General features: G+C 50.3%; 2 protein-coding genes across 13 annotated transcripts in view; one reads left to right on the forward strand and one right to left on the reverse strand.

Annotated features, from left to right (window-relative positions):
• The window catches only part of LOC105469473 (organic anion transporter 7), a 169,165-nt gene that overhangs the window by 72,402 nt on the left and 74,429 nt on the right, over positions 1-22,334 (reverse strand). For all 10 annotated transcript variants that reach the window (XM_071074438.1, XM_071074442.1, XM_071074440.1 and 7 more), the window contains one exon: positions 10,714-10,867. The gene's annotated coding sequence lies outside the window, so the exon portion shown is untranslated. The remainder of the gene's footprint in view (positions 1-10,713; positions 10,868-22,334) is intronic.
• On the forward strand, positions 8,461-16,191 carry LOC105469476 (solute carrier family 22 member 6). Of its 3 annotated transcripts, none has more exons than XM_011720506.2 (10): positions 8,462-9,121; positions 9,393-9,496; positions 9,747-9,901; positions 11,129-11,297; positions 11,753-11,876; positions 12,022-12,140; positions 13,174-13,388; positions 13,526-13,634; positions 15,407-15,610; positions 15,912-16,191. In XM_011720506.2, exons 1-10 carry the CDS (start codon positions 8,753-8,755, stop codon positions 15,997-15,999), a joined length of 1,656 nt encoding a protein of 551 aa, XP_011718808.1. In that variant the 5' UTR covers positions 8,462-8,752; the 3' UTR covers positions 16,000-16,191. The 3 variants fall into 3 exon arrangements, with proteins under 3 accessions (XP_011718810.1, XP_011718808.1, XP_011718809.1); XM_011720507.3 differs by having other exon boundaries at positions 12,025-12,140; XM_011720508.2 differs by lacking the exon at positions 15,407-15,610 and having other exon boundaries at positions 8,461-9,121.

A 22,334-nucleotide genomic window follows, 5' to 3' on the forward strand; every position in this document is an offset into this window, starting at 1 on the left:
ACGTGAGCATGCACATCTGTCCATCCACACTTTCATGTACGACAGGCCTGTGTACAGGCACCACAGGTACATGCAAGCTGGACTGATGTGAACATGAGCAAGCACATGTGAGTGCTCTGAGGTGTGTACACCACACCTGTGCGTGAAAATACATTTATGTGTCTACATGTCCCAGTATGCATGTGAGCAGATGACTGACCAAGCCCAGAGTGGCTGCAGACAGAAGCCAGAGCCCCACCAATCCTGATTCCCTTCCCCTGATCACCCCAAACCTCTGACTTATATCTCAGCCCCATGCCCAACAGAGAGTTTTTCTCCTGTTAACTGAGAAAACTACAATGGTAGTTGACCGCTGTCAGTGTCTGCTGCCACGTTCCCGGTTCCCTCCAGCTGCAGGAGAACAGCCAGTCCCTCCACATCCAGCCTCTCCCACCGGCAGCCATCCCTTTCCCTCTGGGGTCTCTGCCCATTCCCTCTACCCTGGCTGCTGCCCATCACCAGTTAAACAAGCTTAGGCTTCTCCCAACTTAACAAAAATCAAAGCAAACACATGCCAGGCTGCTGTATCTCCTTCCAGGGGCCACACTGGCCCTTTCTCCCCTTCGAAGCCAGACTTCATAAAGGAACTGTCTGCCTCCCTGTATCCACCTTCTAGCCTCATACATCTCCCCCACTGCACTCCGGCCCCTACCCCTTCTCTCCTCGGAACTGCTTTCACCAAGAACGCTCATCACCTCCCTGTGCTGAATCCATAAGTCACTCTTCAGCCCTCCTCTTACTGCCCTTTCGGCAGATTTGGTCCTACTGGTCACTCTCTTCTTCCTTGGTTTCTGAGAGGCCACGTGTTTGCAGCTCCCTCCCACACACTGGCTACTCCTTCTCAGGCCCCTCTGGGGTATCCTGTAAATGCTGCAGTGTTCACTTTGCCTATCCTGCCCCAACCCCTTCTCTAAGGATCTGCATCCCCAGAATCTGCCAACTGAACAGTTCCATGACCCACCATCTCTGGTAGTGACCAACTAGACCAGAGGGCACTCCAGATCCAAATCTCATTGATCACATACTCTTTCCTAGGCTAGGATTTGAGATCTTAGAGGTTCTTATCCATGTCTTTGTCCTTGCCCTGGGAAGGCAAGCTAGCATGAGGCTAGGCTGGCCCAGACGCAGATAGAGCAGACAAGGCCAGTTGCAGCAAGAGAGTAAGGCAGGTGCACAGAGAAAAAGAGAACAAGAGACCACATGGGCCCAGATGAAAAGAGCTGGTGAGGTGACTTCCACTGGTTCTTAACGAATTCCAGGTCTCGGTTCCTCATCAGACCTGGATGCGCTTTTTACCTTGGGATTCTATGAAATATCCCTGAATTCTCCAAATAAATTCCCCTTTCTGTTTAAGCTAACTTGATGGGCTGCTCCTTGTAACCAAACAGCTCCAAAAGCAGATCCTCTCCCCCATCATCTCTTCAACACTGATGTTCCCAAGAATCTTTCCTAGGACCTCTTCCTGTAACATTCTTCCCCAGCACTATCCAGGGGAAATAGAGTATAAGCCACGTATGTAATTCCAAATCATCTAGTAGCCATTTCTAAAAAGCTAAAAGAAAACAGGTGAGATAAATCTTGAGTATATTATATATATAATATAATAATATTTGTTTGGCCCAATATCTTCAAATATTGCATTTCAGGATTAATCAATATTAACATTATTAATTAGATATTTTATAACCTTAAATTCAAACTAAGTCTTCAAATTCTGGTGTGTATTTTCCACTAGCAGCATATTTCAGTTTGGACTAACTCAATTCATTTTTTTTTTTTTTTTTTTTTTTTGAGACGGAGTCTTGCTCTGTCACCCAGGCTGGATTGCAATGGCCAGATCTCGGCTCACTGCAAGCTCCGCCTCCCGGGTTCACGCCATTCTCCTGTCTCAGCCTCCCGAGTAGCTGGGACTACAGGCACCTGCCACCTCGCCCGGCTAGTTTTTTGTATTTTTTTTAGTAGAGATGGGGTTTCACGGTGTTAGCCAGGATGGTCTCGATCTCCTGACCTCGTGATCCGCCCGTCTCGGCCTCCCAAAGTGCTGGGATTACAGGCTTGAGCCACCACACCCGGCCTGGACTAACTCAATTCAAGCACTCAGTAGTGGCTACTGGCTACCACATTGGACAACTCAGACATACTACAGGGCTTCAATTATCAGACACAGAGCTAATTACTCTCAAATCTATATTTAGATATTTGAGAGACAGCTTAATAAATATGAAAGGGGTCATATTGTACCCCTGCTTCAACATTAAAACATTTAGATTTTAATCTAAAGTCTTTCACAAGGCCTGCCATGACCAGGCCCAACCTGCCTCAACAGCTTTGGTTTTTAACACTCTCTACCTTGTACCCAGAAATCCAGCCTCCACTGACTTTTTTCAGATCCTAGACTGCCTCTGCTCTTCACCATGTCCAGCGCTTGGCTTCTCCCCATCCAACTCCACGGCACTTGGCTCACACCAACTCATCCTTAAGGCCTAGCTTGGATGGATTCCTCTGAAAAGCCTTCTGGGACTCCCCGCCCGCCCCAGAGCCTGGGTTGGGTACCTGCTTATCAGACAATGAACTATGATCACAGTCGTGTCTTAGTGGGTGTTTGCCTGGAAGCAGACTCCAAGACAAGAATTTGAGTCCAAGTACCATAGATGATTTGGCAGGAGATCCTAGAAAGCATAAGTAGGGGAAGTCAGGGGTAAGTCAGGGAAGAGAATCAAGAGGCAAGAAGAAAAAGAATGAGAAGGGCAGAAGGGTCTCCCATCCCAACCCATCTGTCACCCAGCCACGTGGGAAGCTGCTGGGACTGGCCATTTGTGATCATTTTGGATGCAGGACTCCCTCTTGCGCACCTGGGGCTGGCACCTAGGACCAGCCTTGTGCCACACTGCCCCCTGAGATCTGGCCCTTATGCTGAAAGTGCTATGGGGTTGAATGGGGAGAAGCCAGCTAGTTTCTATCTTGGAACCTGGTTTCTACCTATAGAGTTTCTACCTTGGAGCCTAGGATCAGCTGACAACAGAGCCAGCAATGCCTCCCCTTCGTTTGACTGGGTCTCAACCTGGAGGGAGAAGGACTAGGCTCAGGGAGGAACACTGACCCTGCCATGCCCCCATCTTTCAGCTGTCCAGAATTCAGAGTGGTTGCCGGGATGTCCCGGCCATGACTATTCCTGTGCTGCTTCGGGGTGCTTATTGCAAGGACATGCATGACGGGAAGGGAAGACACCCAGGAAAATGCTTTCCAGGTACATGGTCAGGACTCATGGTGAACTGGGATGTTGGTCAGGACAAACCGGCCACTCACAAGACCGGTTCTTCTTGCAATCCCCAAATCCCCATTCTGGATTCTTCCTCCTCTCCATTGCTGCTTATTCCTCTACAGCCCCAGCTCCGCTTGCTTTTTCTACTCCCTCCCTTCTGTCTCTAAGCAGGGACTCCACCTGGCTCGATGCATGGAGATCCAATATGGAGCACCACTTTTGGGCAGAGTCCTCATGCTGTGTCAACTCACAGGTCACTGGCCTCATGTCCAGTCTATAAATGGAAGTCTTTGGAGGAATTTCTAATTTCTGCACCATCCATCAGCCAGGATAATCAGGCCACAAGGCACAAAGCTCACAGTGTATCTCAGAATTCCTTACTCAGAATGTTGCGAGGGGCCTGGCACACACTTGGAATCTGCTGGACTCCTCCCCAAGTCAATCATTTCAAACCCATGGTTAGGGCACGTGATCTAAGCAAGACTGTTTTATATGATCTGTAAATTATTTATTTGAAACGTCTCACAAAAGAATAAAAACCAAAATCACAGGTAGTCCCACACTTTAAATCCCATTTATATAATGGAATAAAGTTATACAAAATCAGGACTTCTCCCAGAAAATCTGGGATATGTGATGGCTGCTGGCATGGTAGGAAGAACAATGGAGTCCAAAGAGTTGAGTTCCAGACTTGCTTGCTGTGTGATCATGGACAAATCCTTTGCCTGCTCTGGGCCTTGGTCTCCTTATGTGTACAATGAGACGTTTTTACCTGAGTGATGGTGTTAAACTTAGATGGCATGTGGTTCTATGGCTCTGGGCCAATCACAGATTCCCAGATTTGACCCTTTCTCAGTAAGTATGACCAGAATTTAAGTCTACATTCCAGTCAGCACAAGGAAGTGCAATTGTGAGGTTTCAGTGGCCCAGAAGTTTCCCCTAAGGGACAGTTCCTGGCTCTGGAAATCACTTGCCATGCGAGTATGCCCATCCAGAAACTCTCCATGAGCCAGGAGGCTGCTGGGAAACCCTTGGCACTCAGATGATCCCAGGACCCAAACACAATTCAGGGCCCAGAGTCTCCAATGGAGGTTTTTCCAGACTCAGCCAGGCTCGGAGCTCCTCAGGCAGTCAGGAGGGAGCTCTTCTCCAAGGCGGGGTTGGCACAGGCTTAGAGAGGGAGGGTGCTTGTAGGGGCCCACCATCCCCTGCTGCCCTCAACACTCCACCCACTCCCCCATGAGGGCACCAGGTCCTAGCAGGAGACTGGCCCCACAGTCCCCAAGCTGTTTGTCCAGCTGTCCTCGCAACCCCAGACCACAGGACTCTTATGTATCTTGGCCTGGAGAATGTTGTCAGGCATCTGGATACCCACTGGGTCCCAGCCCAGAACCAACACCAGGTGGGAGGGGGAAGGCTGGGTTGAGTTGCATCCCTTTCTGGGCCTCCCCTTTTCTCTTTTGTACAAATGAGCCCAGATAATTTCCAAAACCCTTTGGGCTGGGCAGTCTACACCTCAACAGCAGCAGTTAAGAACTCAGCTTTGGCCGGGCGCGGTGGCTCAAGCCTGTAATCCCAGCACTTTGGGAGGCCGAGACGGGCGGATCATGAGGTCAGGAGATCGAGACCATCCTGGCTAACACGGTGAAACCCCGTCTCTACTAAAAAATACAAAAAACTAGCCGGGCGCGGTGGCGGGCGCCTGTAGTCCCAACTACTCGGGAGGCTGAGGCAGGAGAATGGCGTGAACCCGGGAGGCGGAGCTTGCAGTGAGCTGAGATCCGGCCACTGCACTCCAGCCTGGGCGGCAGAGCGAGACTCCGTCTCAAAAAAAAAAAAAAAAAAAAAAAAAAAAAGAACTCAGCTTTGAAGTTAGACAGAATAGGTCTGAACCAATCAAAGACTTCATGGATCTCAGGGTCCTGATGAATGATAAATACCCTCCCAGCTTCATGCACAAGACTGAAGTTTGCATAAACTACACAACATGAACAGGGCATCTTGACTTCTAACGAGAGAAGTTGGACATCAAACTACATCCCTTCAACAGCAAGACGGAGAGAAACATCCTTTCTTCTCATGACCCTTGGCATTGGCTCATTTGTATAGGACCTAGAGTGCTTTCTGTAAAACGATGGAACCCTAATCATCCATCATGTTTAGACACATGCCAAGAGAATGACAAAGCTAGGTGGAGGGGCAGTCAGCAGGAGCCAGGTTACCTAGAGGGACAGTTAGAGACTCAGAATGGAAACACACCATAAAGGGCAAGGAAGAGTCCAGCATGGTAAGCCAAGCTCAACAGTCAAGCTAGGACATAGTGGAGAAGGGTGTTAGAGCAGACACAGGAAGATCCGTTTCCTGATTCAGCCACCCCAGTGGTGGAAGTGGCTGGGTGGGCCCAGGCTGGGGAAGAGCTGCAGGCCTTTGGAGGCCAGGTTATCCAGCTGTCCTCCAGCAGAACAAGGAGGAGGAGGATTTCTCTTCCTTGCCTTCTAAAACATTTTCTTCACAAAATGAGATTCTGGGGGTTCCTGGAAATATTTTGATAGGAGTCATCTTTCCTTGACCAAGCAGGTATAAGATTGATTACTAAACACACAAACTCTGCAACATCTTTTTTTTTTTTTTTTTTTTCCTTTTTTAATGAAGTCTCACTCTGTCGCCCAGACTGGAGTGCAGTGGCATGATCTCAGCTCACTGCAACCTCCACCTCCCAGGTTCAAGCAATTCTTCTGCCTCAGCCTTTTTGAGTAGCTGGGATTACAGGTGCGCACCACCTAATTTTTGTATTTTTAGTAGAGATGGGGTTTCACCATGTTAGCCAGGATGGTCTCAAACTCCTGACCTTGTGATCTGCCTGCCTCAGCCTCCCAAAGTGCTAGGATTATAAGCATGAGCCACTGTGCCCGGCCTGCAACATCTTTTAAGGTAGCGTTTCTCAATCTCAGCACCACTGACATTTGGGGGTCTAGATATTTCTTTGTTGTGGGGGCCTGTCCTGTGCATTGCAGGATATTCAGCGGCATCCCTAACCTCTACCTGCTAAAAGCCAGTAGCACCACCACCATCCTGAGTCGTGACAACCAAAAATACCTCCAGACATTGCCAAGTGTCCCCTGGGGGGCAAAATCACCCCCAGTCAAAAATCACTCTTCTTCGGATAAGATGTACTTAGACACATTTTCTTTCTAAAATCAATGTGATAGTCTCACCTTTTCACCAGAAACAAATAAGAAGAGTCAGTAACCACTGAATTACAGGGCATCTGAGCTACTTTAAGCTTCTTATCTATATTAGTTCATTTAATGCTCCAAAAACTCAAGGCAGCAAACGTAGCTATTATCCCCATCTTGCAAATGAGGACACTGAGGTACAGAGGAGTTTAGTCACTTGCCCCTGGTTCCACAGCCAATAAGTGTGGAGTGAGGGTGTGGGTCCAAGTAGACTGACTCCAGAGTCTATGTTTTATATAATATGAATTGCACAAGTTAATAACAAGAAGCTGCCACCTACTGTCTCTCAGTGTCCCCAATCTGGGATCCAACCAACTGGATCCCATGGAAGCCCATCCAATCAGAGCTCCACACTTCCCTGATCACATGTGACTCAGGAGCCAAAACTCTGTTGGAGGAATTCATGTCATTGAATTCATGTCATCTTAGAGTTGTGGCTAAAAATACAGTAAGTTCATGCTCATTGTTTTAAAAAATAACACTATGGCTGGGCGCAGTGGGTTACTCCTGTAATCCCAGCAATTTGGAAGGCTGAGGCAGGTGGATTGCTTGAGCCCAGGAGTTCAAGACCAGCCTGGGCAACATGGCAAAACCACATCTCTTAAAAATAAATAAATAAATACATGTGTACTGGTGCGCACATGTAGTTCTAGCTACTCAGGAAGCTGAACTGGGAAGATCACCTGAGACCAGGGAAGTCAAGGCTGCAGTGTGCCAAGACTGTGCCACTGCACTCCAGCCTGGATGACAGAGTGAGACCCTATCTCAAAAATAAAGCAAAGAGGCCAGTCGCGGTGGCTCACGCCTGTAATCTCAGCATTTTGGGAGGCCGAGGGGGGCAGATCATCTGAAGTCAGGAGTTCAAGACCAGCCTGGCCAACATGGCGAAACCCCATCTCTACTAAAAATAACAAAAATTAGCCACGCGTGGTAGCACATGCCTGTAATCCCAGCTACTCAGGAGGCTGAGGCACAAGAATCGCTTGAACCTGAGAGGTGGAGGTTGCAGTGAACTGAGATTGCACCATTGCACTCCAGCCTGGGCAACAGAGTAAGACTGTGTCAGAAAAGAAAAGAAAAGAGAAAAGGAGGTGAGGGGAGGGGAGATTGCACCATTGCACTCCAGCCTGGGCAACAGAGTGAGACTGTGTCAGAAAAGAAAAGAAAAAAAGAAAAGAGAAATGAAAAGAAAAGGAAAGAGACACTTTGGACAGAAGACAGTATGACTAGGGGAAAATCCAACCCTTGGAAGGGCCAGAAGAGCCACTGCAGAACCACCCCACGTTGTGTATGACATTGGTCTTAGGTCCCACTCCAAGAGCAGCCTCTGACCTCTGTTGTTTCTTCCAAATGAACAAGCCCGTGGTTCTATAAGATGCGAGCTGTCCCCAGAAGAACAACGACTGGGGCTGTCACATTTAGCAAATAAGGATACAGGGTGCCCAGTCAAATTTGCATTTCAAATCAATGAAGAATTTTTTAGTATAAGTATGTCCCATGCAATATTAGAGACATACTCATACTTTTAAAAATTCTTCATTGACCTAAAATGCAAATTTGATTGGGCACCCTGTAATTTCCCTGGCAACCCTTCCCAAAGGCAGACTATTTGGATCTCATCCACTAAAAAGGGCAGAAACTCCTCAAGAGGCCACCACACTTCCCAGAGCCCAGTCTCATTCTTAAAAGGAAGACAAATAGATCCAATAGATCCTACTCTGGCTCCTCCTACCCCCAGACGCCCAGATGCCCCCCCAATACACCCCTCTCCCCACTCCTGCTTCAGTCCACCCTCTCCTGCCCTTTATAACCACTTGGAGAAATTCCACTGACACAAGGAATCCTTGGAGGGTTAATCCTTCTGATACCAAGTCACACTTTAACTCATTCCCTCCAGGTCAAGGATTAAAAACTGCCCATGCAAGGGTCAGGCCTCCAGCCGACCCTGAAAGCCGAGCTGCCCTGACCCCCGAAGTGAGGAGAAGCTGCAAGGGGAAAAGGGAGGGACAGATCAGGGAGACCGGGGAAGAAGGAGGAGCAGCCAAGGAGGCTGCTGTCCCCCCACAGAGCAGCTCGGACTCAGCTCCCGGAGCAACCCAGCTGCGGAGGCAACGGCAGTGCTGCTCCTCCAGCAGAGGACGGCAGGCAGGCAGAGAGGCAGAGGTCCTGGGATTGGGAGGCCTCAGCCCCCAGCCGCTGGGCTGGGCCTGGCCCAATGGCCTTTAATGACCTCCTGCAGCAGGTGGGGGGTGTCGGCCGCTTCCAGCAGATCCAGGTCACCCTGGTGGTCCTCCCCCTGCTCCTGATGGCTTCTCACAACACTGTGCAGAACTTCACTGCTGCCATCCCCACCCACCACTGCCGCCCACCTGCCAACGCCAACCTCAGCAAGGATGGGGGGCTGGAGGCCTGGCTGCCCCGGGACAGGCAGGGGCAGCCTGAGTCCTGCCTCCGCTTCACCTCCCCTCAGTGGGGACCGCCCTTTCCCAATGGCACAGAAGCCAATGGCACGGGGGCCACAGAGCCCTGCACCGATGGCTGGATCTATGACAACAGCACCTTCCCATCTACCATCGTGACTGAGGTGAGGACCTGGGGCTCCCCATCCAGGGGCCAAGATGGGAAGATGGGGGCCTTTGTTAAAAAAAAAAATGTACATGGAGAAGTTAACTGCTGAGTTTTTTAATTGCTGAGTTAAAAAGAAAAACGCTTTCAGCTGTCAGGACTAGAGAAGCAAAGGGCAAAGTGCCAGAGGAAGAGGGTGACATGGACCCCAGAGGACCAGCTGAAGGAGGGGAAGGGGATTCTCTGAAGCCAGGCTCATCTCTGCCTGACCCTTGCTCCTCTCCCCACAGTGGGACCTCGTGTGCTCTCACAGGGCCTTACGCCAGCTGGCCCAGTCCTTATACATGGTGGGGGTGCTGCTCGGAGCCATGGTGTTCGGCTACCTTGCAGACAGGTCAGTCCTGGGTAGGGTCAAGGGGCTGGGCTGGGATTAGGGGCTCAGCTGGGCTCAGGGGGTCTAGGTGGGAGCTTGGCATTGCCAGCCGGGGCTGGTTTGAGAATCTACAGCACCAGTCTCATAATACCACAGAGGTCCTCAAAATACCCCAGCCTAGGCATGATCCAGTGCGAGCCCTCCTCTCCTGGCTCAGCCTGGCCCCCATCAGTCTCCAGGGCCGTGTTACAGGTCTCCCCTCCTCCCACAGGCTAGGCCGCCGGAAGGTACTGATCTTGAACTACCTGCAGACAGCTGTGTCAGGGACCTGTGCAGCCTTCGCACCCAACTTCCCCATCTACTGCGCCTTCCGGCTCCTCTCGGGCATGTCTCTGGCTGGCATCGCCCTCAACTGCATGACACTGAGTGAGAGACGCTTACCAGCCCACTCCCCTCTGGCCACCCAGCCCAGCAACCCCTTTCCAGCCTCCCCTCCCAGCCTGCCCCTCCTGAGCCCTGCCTGCCCTCCAGCCTCTCTCTTGGGTCTCACCTTCCTGCCAATACAACAAGCTTTTTCTCAGGCTCATGCCACCCTGACCCCTCATTTAAAAACAGGATTGCGATCTCCATTGTTAGAGCCAGCAGGTCATGCAAGAGGCCAAGCAGGCCAGGTGCAGGAGGCATTAGGGAATGGTGAGAACTGTATTCAAAGGAGAGACACATTCATCCAGAGACACCCCAGGCACACAGCTGCTCCAGGCAGGAGATCCTAGGGCTGTCATAGCTTCCCCCTCCTCTTTGATTAATGTAAAATGTCCCAGTGTTTTCAATGTTTGCAATTAACTCTAATAATAAACATAGGGTGAGGCAGCATCGTGCAGACAAGACACATTCGTGGACTGAGTGTGGTCTCTCCATGGGCCATGGATGTGCATCCTCTGATAGATAACCCCCCCTTACCCCATGTTTCTCAAGTGAGGAATCTGAGGCTGAGAAGAAGGGAAAGGATTTACCCAAGGTCATTCCTCAACCATAGAAGGAAATCCAAGGATTTGGGATTCTCTGGACTAGACGAATTAACCGGGACTGGGCTAGAACCTGGGCAAGACACCTAAGAAATCCAGCCCCCAAGTCCAGCCTAAGTATCCAAGTCCCTGTCCCAGCAGCCCAATGGGGAGCCCACCTGGACAGGAGGTAGGCCTCTCCAGACCACACCAGACAGGTGGTCCCACTCCTACCTCAAGACTCCGGGATGCAGAAGAGCCACTGCCTCCTCCAAGCTGCTCTGGCCAGTGAGAGTGGAATCCAGTCCACAGCTGAGGAAGGCCAGAAGAATGGTTGCTGTTGAAGACAGACCAAGTGGCCAGAGGTGCTCTCAATGGAGAAGGAACTCTAGTCAGGAGAATGGGTTGAGGAGGAGCAGAAAAAACAAAAAAATCAAGAATGTGGAGCGGGCAGTTCCCAGATATTCTGAACCCAATTCCCCATCCATACCTCCACTGAAATTGCCCCGCTCTCATCACCCCGGCACTCAACTTACTCGATGCATTTTCCACTGAGCCTTGGGACAGGCCAAGGTTTGGATGGAGGGAGGGTCTTTACTAGCCCAGCAGCCCAGGTAGTTGCAGCATCCTGTCTTAACCCTCTTTCCAGATGTGGAGTGGATGCCCATCCACACGCGGGCCTGCGTGGGCACCTTGATTGGCTATGTCTACAGCCTGGGCCAGTTCCTCCTGGCCGGTGTGGCCTATGCTGTGCCCCACTGGCGCCACCTGCAGCTGCTGATCTCTGTGCCTTTTTTTGCCTTCTTCATCTACTCCTGGTGCGTGGGGCCTAGGGTAGGACATGGTTGCCACAGGAGCCCAGAGGGCTGCAAGGGACAGGACATCTCCCAGAGCTCAGCACACATCCCATCCCACAAATGGAGAGAAGGTCAAACCCAGTACAATGCCTCTGTGTGGCAGACAGGGAAACCAAGGCTGCGGGGAGAAGGCTTTGCCCCAGGATATCCAATTCTCTGGCTTCCCCTACTCAGTCAGCCTGCCTGCTCTGCTCCCCCTACCAGCAACCAAGAGCTGAGCTTCTGGATTGGGGAATATGTCATTACCAAGCTGGGCACTGCCTCGTGGTCCTAGAGAGAGGGATTTGGCAAGGCCCCTGGGTTCCCAACCTTAAATAAAATCCCATCGCAGGCCCCTGGAAAGCCCAGCCCCAGCCCCCCACCCAGCTGACTGGAACTGAAGCCATGCTGACACCCACCCCCACCCCTGCTCCCAGGTTCTTCATCGAGTCGGCCCGCTGGCACTCCTCCTCCGGGAGGCTGGACCTCACCCTGAGGGCCCTGCAGAGAGTCGCCCGGATCAATGGGAAGCGGGAAGAAGGAGCCAAGTTGAGTATGGAGGTGAGATCCCCTGAGACTTCCCATGATAACCTCCTAGGGCTTCATCCTCAAACCCCAAACCCAGGGCCCAGGGAACTCCTCTGAGTAAGCGATTAGGGAGGAGCTCCTTGGGAAGATCCCGGGCCCTGAGCTCTGCCGGTCCCAGCAGGTACTCCGGGCCAGTCTGCAGAAGGAGCTGACCATGGGCAAAGGCCAGGCATCGGCCATGGAGCTGCTGCGTTGCCCCACCCTCCGCCACCTCTTCCTCTGCCTCTCCATGCTGTGGTAGGCCCAGAAAGACGGACAGACTGAGACAAAAGGCTGGCTGGGGCGGGAGGAGACACAATGGGTGGAAGAGGCCAGACAAGAGGGCAGGAAGGTCAGCAGACCTGCTGTGAGAAGCAGTAACCCCTTACTAGGGATCACCCTTAGGAACCAAATGCCCCCCAGCCTCGACTCAGTCCCAGTCTCCACACAGGACACCAGTCTCCCCATCTTGTCCTTTCACTAGCCCTGTTCCAATATGGAGACACCTCATCAGGACCAATGGGCTCCAGAGTCAATAGACTTACATCATGAAGGCAGAGACCAGTCTGGCTTGCAAAATATTCATAGATTTTACTGGCTTGATGGTGCCTGCCAGAAACACAGGCACAGGCAACAAGATGACTAAAATTCATCTCCAAAGAACACTTTGGCCAAGGCCAAAGAAAATCTTCCTTTCCCTTTGCAACACTCCCCATTATCCTTCCTTCCCATCACCATAGCAATCCCATGACAGTTAAGGGAAACATGATCAGAAGGAACAATCCTGCCAATGAATTATTTGCTTCCAATTTGGGATTTATTCTCAGCCATGGGCTCTAGCCAATAATCTTGAGCTTTGTTTTTTGGGCTCTTGACATCTTAAAAAGCACAACACTCATCCCAGGACCATGGACAGGTCCCAGAAGGGTATGTACTCTCCCAGCTGCCTTGGCCCTGAAGATGGCTTGGATATCCACCTGCCCTCCCTCAGCCCAGCATCAACTGCAAAGATGAGAACTAGACCTATGTAAATCCTACACAGCAACTAAGTGAAAATTCCCCCAATTAACTGGGACCCTAGTTATCAGAAGATTGAGAAATCTGGAGTATTAGAGGACAACCTCAATACTTAAACCCTGCAGTTTGATTATATGGTTAAACGAAGAAATATTAGCCAAGACAGATTCCAGCTCCTTAAGCAGGGTACCCAATGCAACTCCCCCGCTTTTGAAAAAGGACCCCACTTTAAGCCTCCCTAACAAACTCCATATCCCTCTCTTCTCTCTGCTAGGTTTGCCACTAGCTTTGCATACTATGGGCTGGTCATGGACCTGCAGGGCTTTGGAGTCAGCATCTACCTAATCCAGGTGATCTTTGGTGCTGTGGACCTACCTGCCAAGCTTGTGGGCTTCCTTGTCATCAACTCCCTGGGTCGCCGGCCTGCCCAGATGGCCGCACTGCTGCTGGCAGGCATCTGCATCCTGCTCAATGGGGTGGTACCCCAGGGTGAGCACCCAAGAGCACCTTGGCCCCTTCTCCTCAGTCCCATCCCCACATATAACCCAACCTCTCAGAAGGGAGGGGGCCAATTCCTCCTAGCCTCCACTCCCAGGCTCCAGCTATCCCTCCTTCTTTCTCTCTAGACCAGTCCGTTATCCGAACCTCTCTTGCTGTGCTGGGGAAGGGTTGTCTGGCTGCCTCCTTCAACTGCATCTTCCTGTACACTGGGGAACTGTATCCCACAATGATCCGGTGAGTGGGAGGCTAACAGGAGAATGACAGCCTTTTCTTGGAGAGGCTGTTCTCCAAGAGGAGAAAGATTTCTCCTGTGCACAGGTCGGACCCCAGAGCTAAATCAAGTACATCCCAGCCCAAAGGCCCCTCCCAACACTCACCATTGCAAGGCACATCGTAGCCACTCAGTACACACCTCATGGCCTAGCTAACACAGGTGTTACTGTCCTCTAAGCCCTTACTAGACCCTAGAAGAAGATCTCAAAAGGAACCACCAACTGGGGCAGGGTAAGGAACCAAGAAGGCACATTTCAGAGGCAACAAATTGAAGTCCTCCCTTAATCTCCAAAACACAAATTAGAAGCTGCCACCAAACCTACATTCCATCTATAAACCAAGTGATACATCTGAAAGCAAAGACCACAAACGTGAAAGCAATTTCCTATCTCAGGATTCACTCCTGATAATATCCCAGCAGTAGGAATAAATATAGTATTGCTCATTTGAGTCCTAAGATGGGGGGGCAGTATTTTTGCATTAAGAAACAAGAACGGGGGCCGGGCACGGTGGCTCATGCCTATAATCCCAACACTTTGGGAGGCCGAGGCAGGCAGATCACGAGGTCAAGAGATCGAGACCATCCTGGCCAACCAACATGGTGAAACTCCATCTCTACTAAAAATACAAAAATTAGCTGGGCGTAGTGGTGCACACTTGTAGTCCCAGCTACTTGGGAGGCTGAGGCAGGAGAATCGCTTCATCCCAGGAGGTGGAGGTTGCAGTAAGCTGAGATTGTGCCACTGCACTCCAGCCCCAGCAACAGAGCGAGACTCCATTTCAAAAAAGAAAAGAAAAGAAAAGAAACAAGAATGGGATGCAAGATTTACATGAGATGTCAAAGAAATGTCAGGCTTCCCTGGGCTACTTGGAGTGGGCCTGTAAAGTCTGCAGAGTGGAACCCTGAGGGTCATGGTCCTGTGCCCTTATCCGATTTCAGATGAAAGAGCAATAATCCGAAGCACTCACTATGTACCAGGCAGTGTCTTAAACTTTTCACAAACATTAATTCATTTAATCTGCATAACAAGCCATTGTGGTAGGCACTATCATTATTCCCATTTACAAACATGAAAGCTGAGGCAAAGAGAGGTTAAGTGACTTCTCCAAGATCACACAGCTAACAGATGGTGAAGCATGCATTTGAACCCCAAGCAGTATGTCTCCTGAGTCAATGTTTTTAACCTCTTCTGTCATGAATAATGTTCTTAACATGCAGATTCCAGCTCCCTCCCACTAGGGATTCTAATCCAATAGGTGTATGTTGGCTGGTTGCAACTATAACACAATTCCTCCAGGTGATCTGAGAACCATAGTGTAACACAACTGAATCATTTGACAGCAGAAACTGAAGCCCAGGGAGGGAAAGGGGCTTGCCCAAAGTCACACAGCAAGTTAAGGGCAGAGGCAAAATTCAATCTTAAGTCTCCTTATTCTTTGGCCAGAACCCTTTCCAATTTCTCTTTTGAAAAAGATCACCAACAGCTGTGGTGGGGGAGGACCATTTGAGCCCACGAGTTTAAGACCAGCCCTGGCAATGTAGAGACCCTATCTCTACCAAAAAAAAAAAAAAAAAAAAATCGCCAAATTGGTTTGCTAATTAAATGGGGAACAGAGGAGGTACTGGGAGTGTCCTGGGGGCTGAGCCTGAGCTGCCACCCTCCAGATGGGACCAGAGCCTGGGCATTCATGCCAGAACTCTAACCAACACCCATCCGCTGCGGGCCCTGCAGGCAGACAGGCTTGGGAATGGGTAGCACCATGGCCCGAGTGGGCAGCATCGTGAGCCCACTGGTGAGCATGACCACCGAGCTCTACCCCTCCGTGCCTCTCTTCATCTACGGTGCTGTTCCCGTGGCCGCCAGCGCTGTCACTGTCCTCCTGCCAGAGACCCTGGGCCAGCCACTGCCAGACACGGTGCAGGACCTGGAGAGCAGGTGGGCCCCCACCCAGAAAGGAGCAGGGATCTATCCCAGGTCACACATGCAGGGCGAGGTGGCATGGAGACTCAAGTCCAGGCGTCCTCTTCTAGCCCAAAGCTCTGTGTCCCTTTGTCCCCAATTGCCTGAGCTTCTCCTAGAATCCTTCCTGGGGATCCCAGCTCCGGGGAGCAGTAGGCATTGGGGGCAGAGAGCAGGTGGCCAGGCACAGCTGAGTGGAGACCCCACAGGAGCCCCCATCTCCTGGCCCTGGCCTGGAGGCTACGTACCCAGAGTGCCATTCTTCTGCCCCCTGCAGGAAAGGGAAACAGACGCCACAGCAACAAGAGCACCAGAAGTATATGGTCCCGCTGCAGGCCTCAGCACAAGAGAAGAATGGACTCTGAGGACTGAGAAGGGGCCTTACAGAACCCTAAAGGGAGGGAAGGTCCTACAGGTCTCGGGCCACCCACACAAGGAGGAGGAAGAGGAAATGGTGACCCAAGTCTGGGGGCTGTGGTTCAGGAAAGCACCTTCCCAGGGGTCCACCTCCCTTTATAATCCCCACCAAAACCACATCATTAAAAGGTTTGACTGCACACCATCTCTCCATGTCTCTCTTGTCTCAAATGGAATGGCCACTCCATTTTCGTCAGCTTCCAGCCCCGGAGGCCATACAGTCCCCTCCCACCCACTCCATCCCCAGGATTTTCCAAGCCATCCTAGACAATTAGAAAAGACTCTTGCCTTTGTGCCTCTGTATCTCTCCTTTCCTCCCTCTTCCCTCCCCCATCCTCTAACCTATTCAAATATTCCTGTGAGGTTTAGCTAAATATCTAATGCTCCTCCCCTCCCTGTCAGGCTAGAAATTGACAAGAGCTGAAATGACTGGCTGAAATGAAAGCAGCCAATCAGAGGCTTTGTTTCAAGCTCCTCCCCCTCTGTGACAGCAGGTGGGAACCTCTGACAGCAAAGCAGAAGAAAAAGGACAACAGCTGGCCAGGTGTGGTGGCTCACACCTGTAATCCTAGCATGTTGGGAGGCCGAGGTGGGTGGATCACTTGAACCCAGGAGTTCAAGACCAGCCTGGACAACATAGCGAGACCCTGCCTCTATTAAAAAAAAAAAAAAAAGACAACAGCTGTGACTTCAGGCAGTTGGCCCCTCTAGCAGCATGGTCAGGATGATGGAATCTTTAGATTCCAACAGGGTCTGGACTCAAAGCCCACTCTAGATTAGCCTGCTAGCTAACCTAATCCTGCCTGCTGCACTACCTGAGCTCTCTTGGTTGCTCTGCCTCCTGTGGGCTCTGGGCTGGTGGAGGGAAGAGAAGAGGGAAGGGGTTGTGGGGAATGCTAACTATGTGCCAGGCACTGTCCTAAACCATTTGCCTATATTAACTCATTTACTCCTCCCAGCAACCCTTGGAGATTACTACAATTATTCCCTATTTTACAGACAAGAAAATCAAGACACAGAGACGTTAAGTAACCTGTCCAGTTCATACAGCTGGTACATTGTGGAGTCAGGATTAGAATCCAGACAATCTGGCACCAGGATGTGTGCGCCTGACCCCTCTGCTGCCAGGAGCTGTGAGGCACTGAAACTTTAGCCTCTTTCACCCCCGGGACCCTTCTCCTCCTTCCTTCTGGGCTGAAAAGGACGAATAGGGGAAGAAGGGAGATGATCATGGGAGGAACCATGTGAAATGAGTTAGGATAAGGCAATTTAAGGGTTACAGTCAGGAAAAGACCAGGATGTCCAGCATCTGTGTCCTCAAAGGAGCTCACTTCAGGGAAGCCTGGGGCAGCCCAAGAAAGGCAGCCTTATGCGCACCTACAGGCGGCAGGAGTGAGGCCTGCCACGCCCTGCCATAAATGCCCACTGGCACTCTGCCTGGAACCCTATCCCCAGTAGCCAGTTTATCCCCGGGGGAAAGTCCGCATTCCTTGAGCTGTACACACTGCCTTGCAGGTAGGACCCCGGGGGCTCGGGTTGAGTTAGGGCAACCTGGAAAGAGGGGTTGGCCTGAAGATCCCCTGAAAAAAAACCACACAGCCCAGGGGGAGCTCCTAGCAATTCAGACAACAGGACTCTCAGGGCAAATCTGGGCACAGCAGAAATCACCACAACCCACCTCACCTCCTGGAACATCTGGAGCCTTGGTGTTCCCCCTTGGTGCTGAAACTCCTCATGCTCCCATTGGTTGCTTGAGGGTCACCAGCCCCACTCATCCTGCAGTTTCTCAGGCAGCACTGCCCTCATGACTGACCCTCATGGGGCATCTGGACTGAGACTGGGAGACGAGACACGTGGATTTAGCCCTGCTTCTGCAGATCCGGGGTTTTGAGACCAGTGACTTGGCCTACTACTGGCTCCAGACCCTGCCAGCAACTCTGACATGCCCTGGTTCCTCCTGCAAGTCTCTCATCTCTGCTCATATCACCTGGTATCTGCAGATGCCTCAGCAAGGCTGCCCAGAGCCAGCCGTAGCCTGCCTCAGCTGCACCCCAACTGGTACAAGTCCTGGGTGCTGATTCAGCCAGCTCAGACCATGCACACAGAATCCATTCTCCCAGCTCCTGGCCGGGGACTTCCTATACTCATCCTGTGTGCTTGACAAAAGAGAACCCTAAACCATAAACCTTCCTCCCACTTCTAAGTCACCAGTAAGTGACTTCTGACTTTGCCTCCCCAAGGAGTCAGCCCCAAACACAGGCTCAGATCCTATCCTCTAGCCTTGGCCCTGAAGCTGAGTTAGGACACTGTCATGCCCCACCATAGTGACCTCAGATGCTCTCCCCATTTTTTTCTTTTTTTTCCTGAGACAGTATCTTTCTCTGTTGCCCAGGCTGGAGTGCAGTGACATGATCTCAGCTCACTGCAACCTCCGCCTCCTGGTTTCAAGCGATTCTCACTGCAATGTCAGCCTCCCAAGTAACTCAGATTACAGGCACACACCACCACACCTGCCTAATTTTTCTATTTTTAGTAGGGACAGGGTTTCACCATGTTAGCCAGGCTGGTCTTGAACTCCTGACCTCAAGTGATCCGTTTCGCCTCAGCCTCCCAAAGTGCTGAGATTACAGGTATGAGCCACCGCGCCTGGCCTATCTCCAGTTTTGACCATAGGTCCTATCCTCAGTCAGCCTGGCAGGGCCTTGTAGCCACCCTCAGTTTCCTGACCAGGATGGCACACTCAGGAGGATCCTCAACTGCCTGGTCCTGTAGAGTGCTCACCAGAAGCCACATTCTCAGGGTTCCATGCTATCATCCCAGGTCCCACCTTGACAGCCCCAGTTTCACACCACTCCAAGCCCCTCCCTTAGGCTCTTCTTTCCCCTTTCCCAGGAGTTTGCATGACCCATTTGGGTCATGTATAGAGCAGATGCCCAAATAGCTAAATTTCATATCATGTGGGAGGCTGAATAATGACCCCCAATATGCCCACATCCTAATCTCTGGAACCTGTGAGTATGTTACCTTACATGGTAAAAGGGGTTTTGCAGTTCTGATTAAATTAACGATTTTGAGATCGGGGGTATGTTATCCTGGATTATCTGGGTGGACCCGACGTGGTCACAACAGTACTTATAAGAGAAAGGCAGGCGATCAGAGTGGGTAGTAGTTGAGACAACAGAAGCAAGAGTGTGCAGTGAAGCAAGAAGGGACCAAAAAGAATTTTCAAAAAACACATTCAAGTCAAAACAGAGACCATAAACCTCAACTCATTCAATAACTTATCATTCAAACCACTAAGTAAACGCATATGGTGATGTGTAAAAAAAAAAAAAAAAAAAAAAAAAAAAAAGAAGGAACCACCAGCCAAAGAATGCAAATGGCCTCTAAAAGGCAAGGAAATGGATTCTCCCCTAAAGCCTGCAGCAGAAACGCAGCTGGGTTGACATATTGATTTTCTTTTCTTTTTTTTTTTTTTTTTTTGAGGTGGAGTCTTGCTGTGTCACCCAGACTGGAGTGCACGGGCATGATCTCAGCTCACTGCAACTTCCACCTCCTGGGTTCAAGCGACTCTCCTGCCTCAGCCTCCCGAGTAGCTGGGATTACAGGCATGTATCACCACGCCCAGCTACTTTTTGTATTTTTTGTAGAGATGGGGTTTCGCCATGTTGGCCAGGCTGCCTCCCGAGTTCAAGTGATTCTCCCACCTCAGCCTCCCAAATAGCTGGGACTACAAGAGTACACCATCACGCCCCGCTAATTTTTGCATTTTTAGTAGGGACAGGGTTTCACCATGTTGGCCAGGCTGGTCTCAAACTCCTGACCTCAGGTGATCCGCCTGCCTTGCCCTCCCAAAGTGCGAGAATTACAGGCGTAAGCTACTACGCCCCGCCGACATATTGATTTTAGACATCTGGCCTCCAGAATTATAAGAGAACAAATCTATACTGTTTTAAGCCACTAAATTTGTGGCAGTTTGTTAACAACAGCAATATGAAACTGATATGCATCCCTTGTTCCTAGATTCCTCCAGGGAGGCCCCTAGAGAGTTTCTTTTTCCCATGCACCACAATTTTTGTAGGGATGGGATGTAATGTCTGGATCATCATAGGCCTCACCTCTCCCTATTGTCTTATAGCTTGTCAGATTCACAGAGTTTAAATTAGTCACTAGCCCTTGTAGACACTTAAGTTTGGGACTCCTACACTTCCCTGTGCTACCCTCCCACCACTACCATTCCTTATGTTTAAAAACTGTGGAAGGAAAATTGTGTCATAGGTGCAGGAAACACAATGAAAACACTGACCGGGTAGACTCCACTGCCCCACTGCACCTCCTCTGTCAAGAAAATCATTTGGATGTTCTCTGAGATGTGACTGTCTCCATGTGGTTCATGTCATAGCCATAGAACAGTCTACTGCAAAAATGCTGTAGTAATGGCCGGGTGTGGTGGCTCACGCCTGTAATCCCAGCACTTTGGGAGGTTGAGGCAGGCGAATCACCTGAGGTCAGGAGTTCAAGACCAGCCTGGCTAACATGGCAAAACCCCATCTGTACTAAAAGTACAAAAATTAGCCGGGCGTGATGGCAGGCACCTGTAATCCCAGCTACTCAGGAGGTGGAGGCAGGGAAAGCTTCAACCCGGGATATGAAGGTTGCAGTGAGCCGAGATTGCACCACTGCACTCCAGCCTGGGCGACAAGAGCAAGACTCAGTCTCAAAAAAAAAAAAAAAAAAATGCAGTAATAAGCTAGATGAACTTGAGGCTCAACTTCCCTGACCCATTCTAGTGAGGTCTGCTCCTCCTGAAACCCTCCCCCAAGAGAATCCTGCACTTCAGTAGCAACAGCAAGTGCCATGTAAACCACACCCATAGAAGAGACCAAGCAGCCTATAAGGGCTGAATGTAGGGTTTAGATGTAAGTGGCAGACAACGTTGAGTCTGGATGGATGTCCAGAACTGTGGCAGCCATCTTGTAACCCAGAAGGAAACCAAAGCATGGACTAAGGCAACCAATGAGGATAATATAATGGAAAGATGGAACTAATCTGGGTGTTTGATGATTTAACCCCACCGATTTAATCAATACTGGCACCACCTACCTCTACTCTGATTGTTAAGGGTAACAATTTAAATTTAAGTCCTCCTTATACTTTAAGCCAGTGTGAGTTCGTTTTTCTGTGATTTGCAGTCAAAGATATCTTATATTTTTACAGCTTTATTGAAATACAACAGACAGACAGTTGCTCAGGTGGTGGTGGTGGTGGTGGTATTGTTGAGACAGGCTCTTGCTCTTGGCCCCAGGCTGGAGTGCAGTGGTGCAATCACAGCTTACTGCAGCCTCAACCTTCTGGGCTCAAGCAATTCTCCTGAATAGCTGGGACTACAGGCAAGGGCCACCACTCCTAGATAATGTTTGTATTTTTTTTTTTGAAGAGACACAGTCTCGCTACAATGCCCATGCTGAGTTGCTCATATTTACAGTGTAAAAGTGGATGCATTTCGACACATGCATGAAACCATCACTACAATCAAGACAATGAACATATCCATCACCACCAAAAGTTTTCTCATGCTCCTTCTTCGTGTGGACATAGGTTTCTACTTCTCTTGAACCAGATTCTCTTCCCCAGATTAGTTTCATCTTTCCATTATATTATCCTCAGATATCAAGGAGTGGAATGGCTGAGTAGTATGTAAGGTGTAAGTTTAGCATTTTTTTTTTTTCGAGACGGAGTCTTGCTCTGTCGCCCAGGCTGGAGAGCAGTGGCGCAATCTCGGCTCACTGCAGACTCTGCCTCCCAGGTTGACACCATTTTCCTGCCTCAGCCTCCCAAGTAGCTGGGACTACAGGCACCCGCCCCACCCAGGTAGTTTTTTTGGGGGGTTTTGTTTGTTTGTTGTATTTTTAGTAGAGATGGGGTTTCATCATGTTGGCCAGGCTTGTCTCAAACTCCTGACCTAGTGATCTGCCTGCCTCAGCAGATCCCAAATCCCAAAGAGCTGGGATTATAGGCATGAGCCACTGAGTCCAGCCATATGTTTAACTTTTTAAGAAATAGCCAAACAGCCGGATGTGGTGGCTCACATCTGTAACCCCAATAACTCAAGAGGCTGAGGCAGGAGGACCCCTTGACCCCAAGAGTTCAAGACCAGCCTGGACAATATACCAAGACCCTGTCTCTAAAAAATAAAAATAAATTAATAATTTTAAACCATGTTTTTAGTAGAGACAGGGTCTTGCCATGTTACCCAGGCTGATCTCAAACTCCTGGCCCCAAG

The sequence above is a fragment of the Macaca nemestrina genome, chromosome 12 (genome assembly GCF_043159975.1).
Source record: "Macaca nemestrina isolate mMacNem1 chromosome 12, mMacNem.hap1, whole genome shotgun sequence".
Lineage (NCBI taxonomy): Eukaryota > Metazoa > Chordata > Mammalia > Primates > Cercopithecidae > Macaca > Macaca nemestrina.